This window comes from Rhinoraja longicauda, chromosome 1 (assembly GCF_053455715.1).
Source record: "Rhinoraja longicauda isolate Sanriku21f chromosome 1, sRhiLon1.1, whole genome shotgun sequence".
NCBI classification, from domain to species: domain Eukaryota; kingdom Metazoa; phylum Chordata; class Chondrichthyes; order Rajiformes; family Arhynchobatidae; genus Rhinoraja; species Rhinoraja longicauda.
This window is the reverse complement of record NC_135953.1, coordinates 49,212,059-49,229,165: the sequence shown is the minus strand read 5'-3', so window position 1 is coordinate 49,229,165 and position 17,107 is coordinate 49,212,059. Positions and strand designations below refer to the sequence as shown.

Below are 17,107 nucleotides of genomic sequence, written 5' to 3'. Positions count from 1 at the left end.
GAGTCTCTTGCTCTGGACCGTCCACAGCTCACCACAGGAGCCCGTGCAGCAGAGAACAGACGCGCTGCAGAGGCCCAGAGGAAACGCACCGCGCGCAAGGCCCGGGCTATCTCCACTTCCACTGCAGCAGCCATCCACTTGTGTCCTACTTGTGGGCGTGCCTTCCGGGCCCGGATTGGCCTCACCAGTCACCAATCCTCCAACTGAAAGTGAAGTCATGGTCATCTTCGAACCCGAAGGACGAACAACAACAACAGGGGTACAACGAGATTGGGAATGCGCCTCCCATACGAGTCAACAAATTAATTAGCTAGTCAGTATTAATTTAAACAAGCCAATGAAACAAATTAGAACATTTTTAAAACAACTGTTAGAACTGTCAACTGACAACTATTTCTGTTGTCATCGTTTGGCTTGGTTTGAACAAACCCACGCTTGTTGTTCATCCCGTTTTTTAGCAAATTATAAAAAACACAGGTAATGGTATTGAAATATTCAGATTTTGGAAATTATAAACATGAGGAAATGGATAAACATAATATTATTAAATATTTTCACATGCTTATTTGGATACTTAATGGTTTATTTCCCAGAACCTTTTACTCTTTGCTTTACTCCAAATCAAACTTGAATCCTTACAGAAAGAACCACTTACATCCTGCTTTGATAGTAAATTGGTGGAGGATGTTCGGTGCTCCTTTGATATTAATGTGACAGGTGAAATATTCCCTCGTTGCATCAATATGCTTTATGGTTAAAAGCGAAATGGTCTCATTGAAACGATATTGCTCTCCCGTGACTTTGGTATTATTCCATTTCCAGAATATATGACTTGCATTTGCATTTAACGATTCAATGCACTCCCTTCGCAATGCACAATTCAGCGACAGAGATGAATGTAGCTTAACCACTTTTGAAGTGGAATGAACATCATGGCAAAGTATTGATAATCCACCTGTCCATTCAGAAAAGAAACAGCATATCAAAGCCAGGTTTAAGGCTGTGCAAAGATAGACACAAAATGCTGGAGTAACTCAGCAGGTCAGCCAGCATATCTGGAGACAATTATTACATTTAAGGTTGTGCCGTTTGAAACCAATCATCTTGTTGAGTGCAGTTCTTTAATTAAAATTTTGTTTGGCAAGTTAATTGTATTGAATAGGTCAGTCAGCATCTGGACAGAGAGAAACTGAGTTAATATGTCAGCTTGACAACCTTTCATCAGAAAATTGTAATGAAATGTCATCAAACTTTCTTCACAGATGCTGATTGACTCACCATGCCCACAATCTGGGTTCATTCCTGACTTGCATGTTATCTGTGTGGACTTTGCATGTTCGCCATGTGACCACATGGATCTCCTCCAGACACAAAAAGCTGGAGTAGCTCAGCGGGACAGGCAGCATCTCTGGAGAGAAGGAATGGGTGACTTTTGGGTCGAGACTCTTCTTCAGACTCCTCCAATTACCTCCCACATCCTAAAGATCTGCAGGTAGGTAGATTAATTGGCTAGGTTAAGTTGACCAAAGTGTGTAGATGAGTGGCAGAATTAGTATTGGTATTAGCTTTTTGTTGTCACGTGAACCGAGATACGGTGAAAAGCTTTGTTTGCATGTTTAGTTTAGTTTAGAGATACAGCACGGAAACAGGCCCTTCGGCCCACCCTTTGCGCCAACCAGCGATCCCCACACATTAACACTATCCTACACACACTAGGGACAATTTACATTTATACCAAGCCAATTAACCTACAAACCTGTCTTTGAAGTGTGGGAGGAAACCGAAGATCTCAGAGAAAACTCACACAGTCATGGGGAGAAAGTACAAACTCTGTACAGACAGCACCCATAGTCGGGATCGAACCCGGGTCTCTGGCACTGTAAGCACTGGAAGGCAGCAACTCTACCGCTGCGCCACCACAATGCTGCCCTGTTATCCGGTTATAAGTACAATCAAGCCATACACAAGTGCAACAAGCAGTGAAAGGAGAAAAATACCACAGTGCAGAATACAGTGTTACTCTGTTACAGCTTTACAGAGAAAGTGCAGAATCTGGGGGAGTTGATGAGAATGTGGTGAGAATAAAGGGGAAAAAAATGATATTAATATAACGTTAGAGTAATGGGTATTTGATGGTCACCATGGACCCATTTGACTGAAGGGCATGTTTCCATGTTGTGTATCTCTACGACTCTCCGGTCCGTGCATCACTTGTCTGCTCACTGACTCACATTGCCTCACAATATCACTTCCACAATCTTCATGATTTTTAGTTCCCCCATTTGTTTTGCAACTTCAATATAAAAGCCCTTTAAGGTTTTACCTCTTACTCATCCTGTTTTTGTCGATCTGTTACAGTGTCAACATCTTACTCTGCCTTTTGAGAGCCTCCTGCCTTTGGTGTTTTCACTTCCCTTTCTCCTTGTTATGTTCATTTAATTCTACTCTTTTTCATTTGTGGTTCCATGTCAAAGTTCATCCAATAAAATTGCCTGGTACCTTTTATTGTGTTAAAGACACTAAATACAAGTTTATTTTTATGTTGTTGGTGATGCTGTGACTATTCCTAGAGTCTCTCTCTGCCCAGGTACTAATGTATTCAGCCTAGAACCATGATCACATACAGAGGCAAGTGACTTCAAACGACAGTAGGATGTGTTTCAACTGAAGACCAGATTTTCCATCATTGACTCTATCTACATTCACACAGCCTCAGGAAAGCATGCAACATAATCAAAGATGGGTCTGAAGAAGGGTCTCGATCCGAAACATCACGCATTCCTTCTCTCCAGAGATGCTGCCTGTCCTGCTGTGTTACTCCAGCATTTTGTGTCTATCAGACTTGTCCCATCCCGGTAATTCCTGCTTCTCCCTGCTCCCATCAGGCAAAGGTACAGAAGCTTGAAAGCACGCAGCATCAGACTCGGAAAAGCTTCTTTCCCTCTGTTATCAGGCTTCTGAAAGGCCGTTCCATAAGCTAGGGTACTGTCCAATTCACCTCTACCTCATTGCGGACATTGGACTTTGTTTATGGAACTGATGCGTTGCAATGCTGAGAATTATATTCTGCACTCTGTATCTTCTCCTTTGTTCTATCTGTTGTACTTGAGTTTGACTTGATTATACGTGGTATATCTGATCTGTTTGGATAGCAGGCAAAACAAAGCTATTTGCTGTACTTTGGTACACATGACAATAATAAACCTTAGTTTAAGTTAGTGTATTGTCATGTGTACCCAGGTTCAGTGATAAGTTTTTGTTGCGTGCTAACCAGTCAGTGGAAAGACAATACTTGATTACAATCAAGCCATTCACGGTACACAGATACATGATAAAGGAAATAACGTCAATGCATGATAAAGCCAGCAACTTAAACCTACACCAGCCACCTTGACTGTTATTAAGTGATATTCTGCTGGGAGACTAGCATCCGTGGACATCGGCTGAAAGTAGAATTGGCCTCAGACCTGACATCCTGCATATTCCTACACATGAAGAATGATGACTGAAATTGCACACTGGAGAGCAGATTGTGCCTGGAGCCACTATCCTAGCAAAAGTGGAAATTATAAAATAACTGACAGGTTTCTGCACTTTTAGTTTCTTTATCTTAATTCGATTATCAGCCACCATGTAAGAGGCACAGAGCTCTCAGGTCATGATCGGACTTGCATATTAAAATTCCTGCAATTTTGACCATCCCTCCTATTTTCCTCTCCGCACCATTCTTTCACTTTTATTTGTGTTTTACTGCTCATAACCTTTTGGCTTTGCTCTCACTTAAGTCTTAATGTTTGCCACCTATTTTGCCATTACCAGTTCCTGCTTTCTTAAGCTCTTTCACTTCATTTCTTGCACATTTTGAGTTTCATTTCCCACATAAGTTCTGCACAATATCACAAGAAAGAAAAGGGTTGTACTTAAAACATGCCTTTCAGATCCTCAGGATGATTAAAAAATGACAATAACATACTAACTGAAGTAGACAAACAAATAGTTTGATGTTGCACAGGAAAAGGGCTGTTATCAGTAAAGATTAATATAATAGTTTAATTTAGTTTGGAGATACAGCATGGAAACAGGCCCTTTGGCCCAAGACCACAGCAACCATTGATCTCCTGTTCACAATCCTATGTTATCCCACTTTCTCATCCACTCCCTGCACACCAGAGGCAATTTTACAGAGACCAATTCACCTGCAAACCCACAAGTCTGTGGGTGAGGGGACGGGAACGGGAGCACCCAGAGGAAACACACAGGGTCACAGAGAGAACTTGCAAACTCGGCACAGGCAGTTCCTGAGGTCAGGATCAAACCCAGGTCTCTGGCACTGTAAGGCAGCAGCTCCACCGGCTATAGGTAGAGTTGGTAGAGCAGGATGATTGCAGCACTGAAGGATACCATTCAGCCATTATGTCCATACCCCTTCTCTACCAGAGCAACACTTTGATTCCACCTACTTATCTTTTCCCCGTGGCCTATTTCTCCACTCTATATTTATCCATATCACTCACGAAGCCACAAAAGAACCATGTAATGCATTCCAGAATCCAACCACACATATAAATGTGAAAGAGCGTATTTAATCACAAACCACACCTTATTACCCTCATCTTTAATTTTATACCTTTGGCTTATATTCTTTGAACTCTCTACCAGCAGGAACAGGCTCCCACTATGCACTTTGTCCAGACCCTTCATCATTTTATATATTTTGTCCATCATCCCTCGGCTTTTCTTCTCCAAAGAAAATAGCCCACCCTCATTAATCTATCCATGAAATTGTAGTCCCACATTCCAGGAACAATGCTCATAAATCTTGTCCAGATCTATTCTAATGCTTTCATATTATTGTATTCACCACAATCCCCCAAATAAGGTCATATTTATAAATTTATAAATAATTCAGCAAAATTTGCTTGTATTTGTAATCAATGCCTCTATTGATAAAGTCCATGATTGGGTAGGAAGGATATAGACACAATGGGGATATAAATAAAGGAACAAAGGCAGATAGATGTACGTTGGAATTGGCAATGTGGAAATGAATATCAAATCAGTAGATAAAAAGTGATCGCTGTAGCATTAAATGAGTTTGCAGTCCTATCACACGTTCAATCTTTATAATGCTTACCTTCAACAATAAATGAGTTTATTGAAAACGTTACCCATGCCCACGCAGATAATGTCTTTTTTGTGGTAACTGGGAAATTAAAAAATAAAAATCAACGATTTATCTTAATACTTAATTTTTTTTTAACAAATAAACTCAATAAAAATAAGACAACACCTCATGAAGTCATTCAAAAAAAAATCTGAAACTATTATATCTGAAACATTAAGCTCCATAGAAACTGTCAGGCCCATTCTGCATTGCAAGCAATTTCTCTTGTAGTTGCAGATTCGACAAATTCTCATCAAGATAAAAAACATCTTTCAGTTCAGTTATATTTTTATTGTAGGGATGTGATCATTACATTTACTCTTGTCACGAGTTGCCATGAGATGATGATAGTCCTTCTCCTGGAGAGAGTCACTGCAGTCTCTGGACTGCTTGAGCAGCCACCACATTTATAATGGCTGTCCAGCTGAATGAGAATTTCTCATCTGTAGTCATCTCGAGCACATGAACGATGAGCAACCCTGTAAGAAATTCCATTGAACACAGAAATGTGAGAAAAGACCAAAGACTACTAGTTCACTCAAACCCACTGGTTACTCCAGCACTTCATGTCTTTTTTTGTAAACCAATATCTGCAGTTCTTTGTGTAGGAAGGAACTGCTGATGCTGATTTGCAACGGAGATGGACACAAAATGCTGGAGTAACTCAGCGGGTCAGGCAGCATATCTGGAGAAAAGGAATAGGTGATGTTTCAGGTTGAGACCCTTCTTCTCCAACATTTTGGTTTCTCTGCAATTCTTTGTGTCCAGTTCACTCTTTAACTGTCTCGCAGTCACATGACACAACAATAATCCCACTACTGACAATTCATGGCAACCAATCTCACTTTCCAACAAACCCTGACGTTCAGTTGTGGGGATCTCTCAAACACACCACACTTACCGGTAATGTCTCCAATTATTCACATGCAGAATCAAAGATTATAATTTCTGAAATGTTCATGTGGTAGGTAGTTTTGTAATTCTCTTACTAAATCTTGATTAGAAAAATTCTGTTTTATGCATTTCCACAGAAAACATCACCCATTCCTTCTCTCCTGAGATGCTGCCTGACCTGCTGAGTTACTCCAGCATTTTGTGAATAAACACCTTCGATTTGTACCAGCATCTGCAGTTATTTTCTTATACTTTCTGTTATAATCAGCGGATTTTAAGCCTAAGATCAAGTCAAGTCAAATTTATTTGTCACATACACATACTCGATGTGCAGTGAAATGAAAGTGGCAATGCCTGCGGGTTGTGCACAAAAAGAATTACAGTTACAGCATATAAATAAAGTTAATAAGTTACTAAACATAGCACAAAAAGTGTCGACAAAAATTTAGTCTCTGGGGTTATCAAAGTTGACAGTCCTGATGGCCTGTGGGAAGAAGCTCCGTCTCATCCTCTCCGTTTTCACAGCGTGACAGCGGAGGCGTTTGCCTGATCGTAGCATCTGGAACAGTCCGTTACTGGGGTGGCAGGGGTCCCTCATGATCTTGCTTGCTCTGGATCTGCACCTCCTGATGTATAGGTCCTGCAGGGGGATGAGTGTAGTTCCCATGGTGCGTTCTGCCGAACGCACTACTCTCTGCAGGGCCATCCTGTCCTGGGCAGAGCTGTTCCCAAACCAGACTGTAATGTTGCCGGACAGGATGCTCTCTACAGCCCCAGAGTAGAAGCAATGAAGGATCCTCAGCGACACTCTGAATTTCCTCAGTTGTCTAAGGTGGTAAAGGCGCTGCTTAGCCTTACCCACCAGTGCGGCAATGTGCGTTGCCCACGTCAGATCCTCTGCGATGCGGACTCCCAAGTATTTGAAACTGCTCACCCTATCCACAATAGACCCATTTATCTCCAGTGGCGTGTACGTCCTTGGATGTTTAGCCCTTCTGAAGTCCACAATCAGCTCCTTTGTTTTAGTGACATTCAAGAGAAGGCTATTGTCCTGACACCAGAGTGCCAGATCAGCCACCTCCTCCCGGTAGGCCTTCTCATCGTTGTTGGAGATCCGGCCCACCACCACAGTGTCATCAGCAAACTTGATGATGGAGTTTGAGCTGAACCTGGCCCTACAGTCATGTGTGTACAGGGAGTACAGTAGGGGGCTAAGGACGCAGCCCTGGGGGGATCCTATGTTCAGGGTGAGGGAGCTAGATGTGTGTTCCCCCATCCTGACTACTTGGGGCCTGGCAGTGAGAAAGTCCAGGACCCAGGCACACAGAGGGGTGCTAAGCCCCAGTTCCAGCAGCTTCTCAACCAGTCTGCTGGGGACTATTGTGTTGAATGCTGAACTAAAGTCAATGAACAGCATCCTCACATAGCCCCCCTGGCTGTCCAGATGAGAGAGAGCGGTGTGTAGAACCTGGGAGACCGCATCATCCGTGGACCTGTTCGGACGGTATGCGAACTGTAGTGGGTCCATGTTGCGAGGAAGGAGGGCGCAGATGTGCTTCTTGACTAGCCTCTCAAAGCATTTCATGACAACCGAGGTGCTGGTACTTCTGAATTTAAACCCGTCAATAATAATAGAAATCCAAAACACAATAACTTAATAGTTTCAGTTTCTATTTTTAATTCAGCTCGATGATTTTTATTGGGTATATTTTGATCATTATAAAATCTTCAATCAAGCCAGGCATAAAGTGCAACTAAAATGAAAGAAAGTATGCCCATTCAAAGTCATTTTAACATTAAAATATACTTTTGTCTAGCGGTGGTAAAAGCACTAACTCAGCACTTTCCTCAGACAGATTGGATTGCTCAGTAGTCTACGTGTTCATTTTGTAACCATACCTAACATTCTTAAAATAAATCATAAACATGTCAATTTTGCTTTGTTCACCTTTATCGCTAGCAAAGGCTATAACCAGTAAAATTCCCTGTCATCCCTATGTAGGTCTTTTACTCTTTGTGGCTGTTATTTCAGTTTTTAACTCCATAAATAAAACTGGAGAATCTTCAAAATTCTCAATGGAGCGACCTACCTTTATAGGAAGAGAAACACTATTGCAGTCTGACCTGCCGAGTATTTCCAGCATTTTCAGTTTTATTTCATATTTTTGATTTAAATGGTAGCCTTTACATTGCACATGTTCCACAGTTCCAATTATTTCAACACTGTGCTTTTGATCCTAGTTTAATGTACCTTCTGCTCTACACAACTCAGATGTGGTAGGATATTTCTGCTTTTTTTCTGGTCTATAGTTAATAACATCAGCAACAATGGGTTAACAAAGGAATTTCCTATTGAAAATCGCCCAAGAATAATTCTAGCATTCCTTCTCACAATTATCAACTCAATAGATTCATATCTTTTGTATATCAAAAAGTTCAAACCAGTGATGATTGTGCCTTGCATTTAATTATTAATAATCAAACAATGCTTCCATCAATTGTTAAATCTTCCAGAATTAACCTGCTGACACAATAAAAATCTCAGTTGACCTCAGTCATGTTCATGTGAGACAGATGTTTGACTTGTTTGGTTTCAGTTCAGTTTGGGATATTTCAGATGGGATTATTGGAAATAAGACAAAAACAGGAACTTATACCTTGGCTGCCAATTTACACAATAGAATCAAACAGCTTCAGAGGTTCCTGCCACACATAGGACTTGGTTCAAATCCTATTAAGGATTTCAGGGAAAGACACAAAGGAAAATATTTTTTCCTCTTAAAATTCCCTTCTCCATAATTTGGCCTTGCATGCCAAAAATTAAGTATTTAATCCTGATGGGAGATCATAAGTAGAGATAGATTTCTCACACCCCAGGAGGAAATCCAAGACTTTCCTTTACTGGCTTGGCTGGACCTCAGAGCTCTCTCACGAGGCGCCACTCGCGACGAGCCTAAGCTCAGATCCAACACTGCTGCTGCCAATTCCCTCACCAGTTCACTCTTTAACTGTCAGACAAGTTTCACTAAACCACACCAAAACATATGGTGCTTAAAATCCTTCTGCAAAATGTTGCTCCGCTCATCTTTCACAGCAGCTTTCATCACTGAACAGGTGAAGGCAGTAAGATCAGCACATGCATAGCGACTTAAGCTGAGGCAAGAAAGAGTGCAGGGAAGCTTTACAGGGATGTTGCCAAGGCTTGAGGGCCTGAGCTATAGGGACAGGTCAGGCAGCCTAGGACTTTATTCCATGGAGTGCAGCAGGATAAGGGGTGATCTTATAGAGGTGTATAAGATCACGAGGGGAATAGATAGGCACAGACTTTTTTACCTAGAGTAGGGGAATCATGAACCAGAGGCCCAAGGCTTTGGTAAGAGGGGAAGATTTAATAGGAACCAGAGGGGCAACCTTTCCACACAAAGGGTGGTGGTTATATGGAGCAAGCTGCCAAAGGAGATAGTCTAGACAGGTAATATAACAACATTTTAAAGACATTTAAACAGGTACATGGATAGGAAAGGTTGAGAGGCGACATGGACTAAACGAGGGCAGGTGGGACTACTTTAGATGGGGCATCTTGGTCTGAATGGGAAAGTTGGGCCGGAGGGTCTGTTCCCATGCTCTATGGCTCTGTCACTCTTTGTGCACTGGCCCCAGCGGATCTACTTACATCTACTACAATCATTCTACACTTTAAAATCTCCATTCTACGAATTACTATCGTAATTACTGACGGAGGAACTGAAGGAAATCCACATTAGGCAGGAAATGGTGTTGGGTAGACTGATGGGACTGAAGGCTGATAAATCCCCAGGGCCTTGTCGTCTGCATCCCAGAGTACTTAAGGAGGTGGCGCTAGAAATTGTGGATGCATTGGTGATCATTTTCCAATGTTCTATAGATTCAGGATCAGTTCCTGTGGATTGGAGGGTAGCTAATGTTGTCCCACTTTTTAAGAAAGGAGGGAGAGAGAAAACGGGAAATTATAGACCAGTTAGTCTGACATCAATGGTGGTGAAGATGCTGGAGTCAATTATAAAAGACGAAATTGCGGAGCATTTGGATAGTAGTAATAGGATTGTTCCGAGTCAGCATGGATTTACGAAGGGGAAATCATGCTTGACTAATCTTCTGGAATTCTTTGAGGATGTAACCAGGAAAATTGACAGGGGTGAGCTGGTGGATGTGGTGTACCTTGACTTTCAGAAAGCCTTTGACAAGGTTCCACGTAGGAGATTAGTGGGCAAAATTAGAGCACATGGTATTGGAGGTAGGGTACTGACATGGATAGAAAATTGGTTGACAGACAGAAAGCAAAGAGTGGGGATAAATGTGTCCTTTTCAGAATGGCAGGCAGTAACTAGTGGGGTACCACAAGGCTCGGTGCTGGGACCGCAGCTATTTACAATATACATTAATGACTTGGATGAAGAGATTAAAAGTACCATTAGCAAATTTGCAGATGATGCAAAGCTGGGTGGTAGTGTGAACTGTGAGGAAGATGCTATGAGGTTGCAGGGTGACTTGGACAGGTTGTGTGACTGGGCAGATGCCTGGCAGATGCAGTTTAATGTGAGGTTATCCACTTTGGTGGTAAGAATGGGAAGGCAGAGTATTATCTGAATGGTGTCAAGTTAGGAACAGGGGACGTACAACGAGATCTGGGTGTCCTCGTGCATCAGTCACTGAAAGGAAGCATGCAAGTACAACAGGCAGTGAAGAAAGCCAATGGAATGTTGGCCTTCATAACAAGAGGAGTTGAGTTTAGGAGCAAAGAGGTCCTTCTGCAGTTGTACAGGGCCCGAGTGAGACCACACCTGGAATACTGTGTGCAGTTTTGGTCGCCAAATTTGAGGAAGGATATTCTTGCTATTGAGGGCGTGCAGCGTAGGTTTACTAGATTAATTCCCGGGATGGCGGGACTTTCATATGTTGAAAGACTGGAGCGACTAGGCTTGTATACAATGGAATTTAGAAGGTTGAGAGGAGATCTTATCGAAACGTATAAGATTATTAAGGGGTTGGACACGTTAGAGGCAGGAAACATGTTCCCAATGTTGGGGGAGTCCAGAACAAAGGGCCACAGTTTAAGAATAAGGGGTTGGCCATTTAGAACTGAGATGAGGAAAAACTTTTTCAGTCAGAGAGTTGTGAATCTGTGGAATTCTCTGCCTCAGAAGGCAGTGGAGGCCAATTCTCTGAATGCATTCAAGAGAGAGCTGGATAGAGCTCTTAAGGATAGCAGAGTCAGGGGGTATGGGGAGAAGGCAGGAACGGGGTACTGATTGAGAATGATCAGCCATGATCACATTGAATGGCGGTGCTGGCTCGAAGGGCCGAATGGCCTCCTTCTGCACCTATTGTTTATTGTCTAAACATTTTCCTGCAGCCATCACATTATATTCTGCACTGCATTTATTTTCTCGCATGCATTACTTGATGTTCTTATTTGGATATGTTTTACCTGGAGCACATGCAACCAAAATCAGCAAGGCACGCTGCCTCAGGAAAGCCACCAGCATCTACAAAGATTCAACACACCCATGCCACCGTCTGTTTGAACTACTTCCATCTGGCAGACGTTACAAAGCCTTCTACGCCTGCACCTCCAGACTAAGAAACAACTTTATCCCTAGAGCTATAGCTGCTCTGAATCGGTCCTGCTGAGAGCCCGTCATGATCTGTCTCTGCCCCCAGGGTCATCTGGCACAACTGACCCCTGCATGAACCTTTTTTGCACTTTACCTTGTTTTCCCTTTTTTTCCCTTCCCCCCCCCCCCCCCCCCCTCTTTGTTGTTTTCATTTTCGCCGTGATTTATTTATATATTTGATTTGATAGCATCGATATGGAAGCAACATTCAATAATCTCATTGTACTTGTACAATGACAATAAAGGATATTGTATTGTATTGTATTGTATTGTATTGTATCAGTAATAACTATTTTTTTCAGTACTATTACACTCAACAGAATAATGAAATGTGGATGTTTAGTGTTTAGATGTTTAGAATAATAGTGCATGTGGAAAGGATGTTTCCACTGGTGGGAGAGTCTAGGACCAGAGATCAGAGCCTCAGAATTAAATGGTGCGCTCTTAGAAAGGTGGTGAGGAGGAACATCTTTAGTCAGAGGTTAGTTAATCTGTGGAACTCATTGCCACAGAGGGCTGTGGAGGTCAAGTCAGTGGATATTTTTAAGGCAGAGAAAGACAAATTCTTGATTAGAACGAGTGTCAAGGGTTATGGCGAGAAGGCAGGAAAATTGGATTAGTAGGCAGAGATCAGCCATGATTGAATGGCGGAGTAGACTTATAGACAATAGACAATAGACAATAGGTGCAGGGGAGGCCATTCGGCCCTTCGAGCCAGCTCTGCAGAACTGCAGAACGACCTCTTTACTCCTATACTCAACTCCTCTTGTTATGAAGGCCAACATTCCATTGGCTTTCTTCACTGCCTGCTGTACCTGCATGCTTCTTTTCAGTATAAGAAAATAACTGCAGATGCTGGTACAAATCGATTTATTCACAAAATGCTGGAGTAACTCAGCAGGTCAGGCAGCATCTCGGGAGAGAAGGAATGGGTGACGTTTCGGGTCGAGACCCTTCTTCAGACTGATGTCAGGGGGGCGGGACAAAGGAAGGATATAGGTGGAGACAGGAAGATAGAGGGAGATCTGGGAAGGAGGAGGGGAAGGGAGGGACAGAGGAACTATCTAAAGTTGGAGAAGTCGACGTTCATACCACCGGGCTGCAAACTGCCCAGGCGAAATATGAGGTGCTGTTCCTCCAATTTCCGGTGGGCCTCACTATGGCACTGGAGGAGGCCCATGACAGAGAGGTCAGACTGGGAATGGGAGGGGGAGTTAAAGTGCTCGGCCACTGGGAGATCAGTTTTGTTAATGCGGACCGAGCACAGGTGTTCAGCGAAGCGATCGCCGAGCCTGCGCTTGGTTTCGCCGATGTAAATAAGTTGGCATCTAGAGCAGCGGATGCAATAGATGAGGTTGGAGGAGGTGCAGGTGAACCTTTGGATGGAGTTGAGGGGGGAGGTAAAGGGACAGGTGTTGCATCTCGTGCGGTTGCAGGGGAAAGTGCCCGGGGTTGGGGTGGTTTGGGTAGGAAGGGACGAGTGGACCAGGGAGTTACGGAGGGAACGGTCTCTGCGGAATGCAGAGAGGGGAGGGGATGGGAAGATATGACCAGTGGTGGGGTCCCGTTGTAGGTGACGGAAATGTTGGTGGATGATATGTTGGATCCGCTGGCTGGTGGGGTGGAAGGTGAGAACGAGAGGGATTCTGTCCTTGTTGCGAGTGGGGGGAGGGGGAGCAAGAGCGGAGCTGCGGGATGTAGAAGAGACCCTAGTGAGAGCCTCATCTATAATGGAGGAGGGGAAGCCCCGTTTTCTGAAGAACGAGGACATCTCAGAAGCCCTAGTGTGAAACACCTCATCCTGGGCGCAGATGCGGCGTAGACGGAGGAATTGGGAGTAGGGGATAGACTTTTTGCAGGGGACCGGGTGGGAAGAAGTGTAGACCAGATAGCTGTGCGAGTCAGTGGGTTTATAGTAAATGTCCGTCACTAGTCTGTCTCCTGTGATGGAGATGGTGAGGTCCAGAAACGGGAGGGAGATGTCAGAGATAGTCCAGGTATACTTAAGGGCAGGATGGAAATTGGAGGTGAAGTGTATGAAGTCAGTGAGTTCTGCTTGGGTGCAAGAGGTAGCACCAATGCAGTCGTCGATGTAGCGGAGGTAGAGTTCGGGGATGGGGCCAGTGTACGTCTGGAACAGGGATTGTTCGACATACCCGACAAAGAGGCAGGCGTAGCTAGGGCCCATGCGAGTGCCCATAGCTACGCCTCTGGTTTGGAGGAAGTGGGAGGAGTCAAAGGAGAAGTTATTGAGGGTAAGAACCAGCTCTGCTAGGCGGAGGAGAGTGTTGGTCGATGGGGATTGGCTGGTTCTACGGTCGAGGAAGAAACGGAGGGCTTCGAGGCCATCCTTGTGGGGGATGGAGGTGTAGAGTGACTGGACATCCATGGTGAAGATGAGGGAGTGGGGGCCTGGGAACCGGAAGTTATCAAGGAGATGGAGAGCGTGTGAGGTGTCTTGGACGTAGGTGGGGAGGGATTTAACCAGGGGGGATAGGATGGAGTCGAGGTAGGTAGAGATAAGTTCGGTGGGGCATGAGCAGGCAGGGACAATGGGTCTGCCGGGACAGTTATGTTTGTGGATTTTGGGTAGGAGGTAGAATTGGGCCGTGCGGGGCTGGGGAACTATGAGATTGGAGGCACTGGGGGGGTAGATCGCCGGAGATGATGAGGTCAATGATGGTGCTGCTGATAAAGGTCTGGTGTTTATCGGTGGGGTCATGGTCCAGGGATAGGTAGGAAGAGGTGTCTGATAGTTGTCGTCTGGCCTCGGTGCGGTAGAGGTCAGCACGCCAGACTACCAGCGGGATTAATGATTAAGTCCGGGTTGTTGCGGAGTGAGTGGAGGGCTGCACGTTCAGGAGGGGAGAGGTTGGAGTTAGTCAGGGGAGTGGAGAATTTGAGGCGGCTGATGTCACGCCGGCAGTTCGAGATAAAAAGTTCTCGTGAGGGTAGTTGGCCAAAAGGGGGGGTCCAAGAGGAGGGGGTCCATTGGAGACGGGAGAAGGGGTCATCACTGGGGAGGTGAGGACTCCTTACCATGGTAAAAGGCTCGGAGGCGGAGGCGGCGGAAGAAGAGCTCCACGTCATGGCGGACGCGGAACTCGTTGATGTGGGGGCGGAGGGGAACAAAGGTAAGGCCTCTGCTGAGGACCGACCATTCAGTGTCTGAAAGGGGGAGGTCAGGGGGGATGGTGAACACCCGGCAATGGTGGGGGTTGGGGTCGGATGGAGGCAGGGGGGCAGGTGGAGGGGGAGGGGATGTATGGTGGGGGGTTGGTGGGTTAGCAGAGCAGAGGGGGGCATGAGGACCGATGTGGGGAGTACTGGGGGTCGCCTGGATAGAGGGGGAAGGGGGAGACCCAGTGGAACCCCTGCTGCAGTTACCTGTAGTAGAGGGTGGGCAGTAGGACCCAGCAGTGCTGAGGGGCTCTGCCTGGTGGGGGCTGTGGGCCCAGCGCGGTGTGTGTGGGCCGGGTGGAGCTGCAGCCTGTTGTTGGTCCCGGGGGCCGGGGACAGCGACAGCTGCGACCTGCTGCTGGGCGGTGGAGCGGCGCGGGTCGGCACGGTCGCTGGGGGAGGCCCGTGGGGACCTGGTTCTTTTCAGTGACTGAAACTTTTCAGTGACTAGGACACCCAGATCTCATTGTACGTCCCCTTTTCCTAACTTGACACCATTCATATAATACTCTGCCTTCCTGCCTGACTTGATGGGCCAAATGGCCTAATTCTATTCCTATAACGTAAACTTGTGAACTTGTGAATAGGCTGTAAAATGCTTGAGTTACTGTCATCGCCATCTAAGGATTTATTTCTATTTGGCTCACATTTGTTTATGTGATTCACAGATGAAGCTTTTGATGGTGCATTCAGTGGTAACAGGGAGGCAGCACAGAGGAAATGTGTCCAGCCTCTTGATATAAATAAGCAGGAAGTGTCGAACCATTGACAACCACTGTGGAAAAAAGTCAGCTACTTTTTCTTTAGGGCAATGGTACTTTTATAAAAACGGACAGAACGGACAGAACGGACAGAATTTAGGTTAACTGAGAAATCCATGCATTATATTTCCTCTTTCACTAATTGAATGTAATCTCATTGAATATTCACCTCCACGGACCACAATTTGGCCCAAAGAGCCTCCACTATTCCTGAGATCAAGTCAAATCCAAAAGGCATCTTTAGACTTTAGACATACAGGTATGTAGGTTAATTGGCTGGGTAAATGTAAAAAAAAATTTTTTTTTTAATTGTCCCTGGTGGGTGTAGGATAGTGTTAATGTACGGGGATCACTGGGCGGCACGGACTTGGAGGGCCGAAAAGGCCTGTTTCCGGCTGTATATATATGATGATGATATGATGATACAGCGCAGAAACAGGCCCTTCACACTATCGCGTCCACACCAACCAGCGAACACCCCATACACTAGCACTATCCTAAACACCAGGGACAATTTTTAAAAGAATTTTTCCCGAAGGCAATTAACCTAGACACCTGAACGTCTTTGAAGCATGGAGAAAACCGGAACACTCGGAGAAAATCCACGCAGTCACAGGGAGAACGTACAAACTCTGTAGAGTCAGCACCTGTAGTCAGGATGGAACCTGGGTCTCTGGCTCTGTAAGGCAGCATTTCCATGCTGTGCTACCGTAACGTCCACAATGCCACTGTGCTGCCCATGTCTGCTGTCATCTTTCTCCATCACTCCGAACAAAAGCTGACCCATATCTGCCCCATTACTTGAAGCAGTTTTCTCATTGAGCATCACCATTTTAAGATTATACAGCAACGCATGAAAACCTGGCTCTTTTCAATTACTTTAGAAGTAAATCATAATTATTGCATAACCATACAGAAGGACCATTATTCACAATGCTTACATGCACGTTACCTTGTACATGGTATGAAATATAGGACAATGCAGCACAAGAACTGACCCCTTGCCCCACAATGTCTGTGCCGAACATGATACCAAGACCAACTCTTACCTGCTTGCACATAATCCATATCCCACCATACCCTGCAGATCCATATGCCAGTTTGAAAATCTCTTACAGACCACTATTTTATTTGACTCTATCACAAACCCATGTCAGTGTGTTCATGGCACTCACTAAGTCTGTGTAATAAACTTGCCCCGCACAACTCCTTTAAACTTTGCTCCTCTCACCTTAAAGCTATACCCTCTAGTATTTGATTTTTCCATCCTGGAGGAAAAAATGCATAACATATAAGAGTGAAAGATATGTCAAAAGAAATCTGTCTCCCTCTGTCCAATGTGAAACAGGCACCTTCCCTGCTCTGAGTCATTTCAATATAAGTTTCTCAACCGTTAGAATGTCCTAGCCCGTCTTGCAAAAAAGATCACCACAAACCCACAATTTTGTGTCATT

General features: G+C 44.7%; 1 protein-coding gene across 2 annotated transcripts in view; it reads right to left on the bottom strand.

Moving 5' to 3' along the window:
• LOC144592438 (interleukin-6 receptor subunit beta-like) overlaps positions 1 to 17,107 on the bottom strand; it is a 76,948-nt gene that overhangs the window by 40,491 nt on the left and 19,350 nt on the right. For both annotated transcript variants that reach the window (XM_078397036.1, XM_078397031.1), the window contains exons 3-4: positions 5,135 to 5,203; positions 656 to 955 (exon numbers count right to left, since the gene is read on the bottom strand). In XM_078397036.1, coding sequence (XP_078253162.1) covers positions 656 to 955; positions 5,135 to 5,203 — 369 coding nt within the window. The remainder of the gene's footprint in view (positions 1 to 655; positions 956 to 5,134; positions 5,204 to 17,107) is intronic.